At 35.6% G+C, this 5890-nt stretch overlaps 1 protein-coding gene across 6 annotated transcripts in view; it reads right to left on the reverse strand.

Moving 5' to 3' along the window:
• PUS10 (pseudouridine synthase 10) overlaps positions 1-5601 on the reverse strand; it is a 59953-nt gene extending 54352 nt beyond the window's left edge. For 3 of the 6 annotated variants that reach the window (XM_079791783.1, XM_079791782.1, XM_079791781.1), the window contains exons 1-3: positions 5231-5600; positions 2801-2941; positions 79-342 (exon numbers count right to left, since the gene is read on the reverse strand). In XM_079791783.1, the coding sequence (XP_079647909.1) occupies positions 79-342; positions 2801-2926 (390 nt within the window). In that variant the 5' untranslated portion in view covers positions 2927-2941; positions 5231-5600. Of the gene's footprint in view, positions 1-78; positions 343-2800; positions 2942-5230 lie in introns of all 6 variants that reach the window. The other 3 variants (XM_079791784.1, XM_079791786.1, XM_079791785.1) reach the window with 3 other exon arrangements.
• Between the last annotated feature and the right edge of the window lie 289 nt (positions 5602-5890).

Here is a 5890-nt window from a genome sequence, read left to right on the forward strand (position 1 = left end):
AAAAAAAAGAATTCTAGGTCTTAAAACTAAAAATCTCTATATAAGTGCACATATAATAACAGAAGATAGATTATTTACCTTTTTAATGAACTCTTTTTCACAGAATTCTTGAAGAATTCCTAGGCATACATTGCATACATTTGGATTGGAGTTCTTAGAAGCAATGCTTCCGTCTTCAATAACGGACACCCTTCCCTCTCCATTTTGACTCCGATTATCAGTCCCATCAATCCCATCTTCCAGTTCATGGAGTCGAATTTTCTTGGGAGGTGGGTTTGTAACTTCCAAAATTAATTCACCTTTTTCAGTTTTCAGAAATTTCTGTAGTTCATTGAGCAACTCCTAGAAAGTTAATTTTTAACAAAACACAATAAAAGTAATAACTCTAAGGGTAAGATGAAGCATGAAAACAGGAGTGAATATTATGATACAGCACAAACTTACCCAGTGTTGATTTATATTCAATCTAGAGCAATTAATTAATTTTATTAGCCAGCATTGGCTTTCTGGGGAATTTAAAGAGGCTTAACTAACTCCTATAATAAATGTGTGAATATTTTTTCAAAAGAGTTTCATATATCAGAGAAGCTAAATCTGAGGCAGTAAGGCTCCACTAAGAAATTAACTAATTAATTAGTTAACTGGGCCTGTAGTTCTGTTGTGGGGTCATTCATTCATTCACTTGCTAATTAAAAAAAAGAAAAGAAAAAGAAACCACCTTTCAGTTCCAATTATTAACAAATAGAAATACAAATGGACTTTCCATTATTGCTTTCCATTATTGGTTATTTAATAACCTCACAATCACTAAAACTTCATATGTATAATATTTAATGTGAAGTCTGAAAAATTAGAGAAATTTGGGGTCTATTAAGTAAAAGTAAGTTCAAGACAATTTACTAAACAAAGGTAAACAGATGCTGGAAATGCTGAGATTTGGCACCATAATTACAGAACATTTATACGTGCTAATTGAAAGAGGCCCTCTACTACGTTCTGGTTTGCCTACTTTTTGTCACCTTTTGTATTAGAATGTTAAAAGTGGCATTCCTTTGAAACCATTCTCATACTTCAGACATTCTACTCATCCAAATACTCAGAGGACTTTTCCTCTATTTTGTTTAAACAGGCTTTATTTTTCAGTTGTTGAATAAATATCCTTTTAAATTCACTCGGATTACAATTTACTGACTGTAAAGGGAAAAGTCTTTCACTCAAACAAATTTAATTCATTTTATTAAGACATTAGCTCTCCTATTTTATCAACAGAGAAATATACATACATACACATACAGGCATATTATGACCCACACAAATGTTTATTATTACCTAAGATCTACAATGTTGGTATAACACAGTACATATATATGTATATGTACATATATAATTATATGAATAGAACAGGTCAAAATTTAAGTACATTTTTTAAAAAAGGTCTTCAAATATTTACATATTTACACAAAATGATACAAACAAAAGTTAGTAACACTAAGTTTCTTAATATGTTTTAAATCTTAACAACATATGCATAGCATACTAGATTATAATGTCTTTTAAAATGTGTAATAGAAGTTACACAAAACCAGTTTTGTTACTTTATAGTCATTGTGTGTATAAAAAATATACACATATATTAATCATCATAGCATATGCACCATTTCCAGTTTTCAAAGTGCTTTCACATACTTTATTAGATATTGTCCCTTAAAATCCTGAGAGGTGGATGTTATCATCATTCCCAATTACAGAGGAGAAAACTGAAGATGGAAAGTTGTGGAACTGGGATTCAAATCCATGTCTTTCAGCTCCAAATTCTAGGCTTTGGATTCAGACAGACAGTTCATATCCTAGCTTGCTCACTTAATAGCTGTGTAACTTTGGGCAGGTTGCTTAACCTCTCTGTGCCTCAGTTCTTCATCTGAAAATAGAGACAATCATAGTATGTACTTACCTAATAGGTTACTATGAGAGTTACATGAGAGCTTGAAATATAATAATGCTATATGAATATTAGATATAATTATTATTTTAAAATAATAGAAACAATTAATACATAGGAAAAATGACTGCTATTGCTAACTCCTGGGCAATTTTTTAAAATTATAAGAAACTGAGTGTTCATGTGTATGAATCTGTGTGTGTGTGTGTTTGTTTATACTGTTTGTATAGTTATATATTTACATATATATATAATTACTATCTGCCTCTGAAAAGAATATCACTATTAGAATCAAATATATTTCACAAAATGTTATATATTTTATGTGAAAGGATTCTATTAAATGTCAAAGATCTCTGCATATTACTTTTGTTGTTATTAATAGCAGTAAATAATTAATTATTTTAATAGCATTTCTTTCTAGAGGGTTGCAAATACTATTTGTAAATAAAATGATAAAATAGAAAACATAAAAATAATGCAACCGAATCCACAATGCTTTCACTTAATAGAGCTAAGGACTACCACCCCCTCCCGTTACAACTTCCTAATATCTGGTAAGATGCACTACTTTGTGATATTCTGTCTAGATACTCTTTAGGAAGGGTCTATACAAACATTAAATGCACCAGGGAATTGCTCCACAAAGATCCCTCTATATTAAATGCTAGATTAATCACTTAAAAAGAAACTTACATTTTTATGATAATGTAAATTCTAAAATTAACATTATCAGTAATTATTTTATTATAGTGTTTTTAAATTTAACATAGAGTTATGGATAGATACTTGCCCTCAAATATACAAGTATTATTTTAAAACTAGAGAAAACTTCTTAACTTAAAAAAGAAAAGAAAATACCTCGTAGGAAAGTTTGTAAGGTGCATGAAAATCCACACCACAGAATCTGAAGATACATCTTGGACATGTACCAGTATTGAACAACAACTGGGCCACATGCTTGTTTTCCTCAGTCAGCGGAAACATACTGAATATCTATAACTAGAAAGAAACAAAAAGTAAAACTAATGAGCATCTTTTGTGTTTTACTTTCACAAACAAATAAATCATCATCTTTAAGGATAAAAACCAACTTTTATTTGAAAAACACTATTTTGTATTCCCCAATAATGACCCTTTCATAATGAAACATAAACTTGAAATTTATTAGATGAATCAGATAAGTTTATAATTGCCAAGGGATTAGTTTAGTATCTGGATTATGATAAAGTATATCAATATAACTCAATCAATCAAAAAATAATAATAACCAAGAATGGCTGTCTCTGAGAAAGGAGCAGAAAGTAAAAATTTGCTTTTATTTTGTACCATTCAGTATTGTTTGAGAATACAGAATAATAAATTCAATAAACTTTTCGTATTAGAAATTAAAAATGAGTTTGCTAGAAAAAAACTTATCAGATAAGTTTACATTATATAATACTTGACTAACCTTAATGAAAGTTAAGCAGTCAAACATTTAAAACAAATTAATGGGTGGATCCAAAAACATCAATTTTACTTTGATGATATAACTAAATGACAACTATTATCAAAATAAGAAAAATTTGCTTCTTTCATGCACAAGTAAAACCTCCAACAAAAACAAATAAAATGCAAATATTTTAGAGTAATTGCTGTCTGAAACAATTTGCTGCCTTTTGCAATTTGAATAAATTCACTTAGAAACAAATACTAGAGAACAGGGGAAATCCAATATAATTCTCTTGTTGCCAAGGAAGGAGGGGTAGTAAATTACCTAATCATTCTGTTGGGCTAAAATAGGTGGTCTTCTGATTAATGAGTCAGTCCACATTACTTTAAAATGAGGAAGTAGCAAAGGGATTGCATGGCAATGTTGTGGTATGGTATAACTGTGGTCACACAGGTAAAGCAGTGGCACCTTTCAAGGTGTGGCTTCATAATTCAAATGAACTTGTTTAAAGTTTGTGAGAAGGTGAAGCTCTTACCAACTGCTTACTATAAAGATGTGCTTCTTAGAATACGTTTGTGTTTTTCAACCCTTTAAATGCACTACTTCCTTCCAAACTTCTGAATGTTTGTGTCCACTTACCACGTGTAGAGCCTTGACACAAAATAATGACTGCACTCCCCTCACAGAGAAACTGTTTCTGTCTCACCCTTTATGTCATCTTTTCTTCTCCTTTCCATTAGTTAAGGTCAAGGATTTCATTTAATTCATAATTAACCTTTAACTCGGAGAAACAAATAACTCTTCTTTCCCAATAAAGTCTAGGAGTAAGTGCTTAAAAAGGACACTTTGTATCAAAGATCGCCCTGGGGACTTAAGTTAAATAATTTCAATAAAATGTTTATTTTCTTTCCTTTGACTTAAAAACAATGTTTATTTCTCCAATAGGTTCCTAGAAATAAAGATACCATGCAATGTGAATTAATGGTACAACGTCATCTCTTCGCTCTGAGAAATTCCCACACCTACTGGGAATTAGGAGATCTGTACCGAGTAATTTGAACGGGTCTTAAACAAAACCAATCAATTGAGTGTGTTATTAATTGAGTAGATTTACAATCCTCGAAATCATTTTCACCTAGCAACAATCTAGCGACTTCTTGCGCACGTTAATATTGAAAGGAGGAAATACGTTATGCCTTAAATTTGGTTGTTTCATCTTAATGTACAGCGTTGAAATGATAGGACTTCATAAGACATCAGAAATCAGTTATCCCATAAGAGGTTTATCTTTCAAAGCAAGCCATGAGAAATGTATCCCACACAGTCAGGTTTTCGTTGCTGCTACCTTTGTTAAGATGTTTGCTTTCGTTTACGTGTTTAGTTTACAGAAAGAACCGGAACAAGTCATTGCAACAGAACCTCCTCCCACGTGTCAGCATCTCCAAACCAAGGATAACCAACCCAGTCCATGGTAAACCTGGAGGAGAGGATGAACTTTCTTTTCACCTCTCGGAGTGTTACAGAAACGATTCACTGCACATAGGGAAGGAGCAGGGCATGTGAAAAAGCACCAAAATGACCAGGCTGTCTTACATCCTGTGATCTTTTAAAAGCTCATTGCATACTGAAGGGTGTCATTTGTCTCGTGGGGGTGGGGGTGGGGGTGGATTTCTAAAGAGGGAGGCGCTCATAACTGCATTTCGCTACCGATGCACTCCAGCTGTGGAATCGCCCCTACATCCAAGATCTATCTAACCTTGAGGGTCTTTTTTGGCCAAACAAGACCTTCTCCCCCACCCCTTCCCCCCCCCCCCCCCCCCCCCGCTTCGGTCAAGTCCAAGAAACTTCCCACTCACCCCTCCTCGCTAACAAAGCGGCTCCAGCAGGAAGCAAACGATCCCCTCCATCCACACCTCTCCGGCACCCAGACGGCACGCCCACACCTCAGACCTCCCGGCCTCACCTTCTCCCACGGAGCCGGAGCCTGAGATTTAACCCCTGCTGGCCCTCAGAGGGAGCGGGGAAGACTAAAGACAACGCACCCATGCGTCTAGCAATTCTGCTCCCCGAGGAAACGAGAGCTTCAGAACGAAAGTACCAGCCCCGTCTCGGGAGGACTGAATGCGCTATCCCCTGCTTGTTTGCAGGAAAAATCAGTAAAACTGCCTGGACTGCCGCCACACACACACACACACCCCGCCTCTTCCCGCGGGTGGAGGAGTGCGTGGGACAAAAGTCCACGCCTGAGCGGGACTAGTCTCAGGGAAGCTTCCGAGGGACTCCAGACATCTAAGGCATTGCAGCCGCTGCCAGAAATGTCGATGAGCCCTTGACTTTAGGAGGTTTAAAAAGGAAATTCTTTCTTTGGCAAATAAAAAAAGAGCCTCTCTCTCTCTCTCATGGGTTAGTGGCATCCGCCTATCCTCCTGTTCTAGCTAGCAAAGCCCCGCACGCCACGTGCTGGCCGCACAGGTGGGCGGGGTGGAGGGCTCGGCGCTCTGCCCATCGTGCCTGGT

This window comes from Cnephaeus nilssonii, assembly GCF_951640355.1.
Source record: "Cnephaeus nilssonii genome assembly, chromosome: 15".
NCBI lineage: Eukaryota > Metazoa > Chordata > Mammalia > Chiroptera > Vespertilionidae > Cnephaeus > Cnephaeus nilssonii.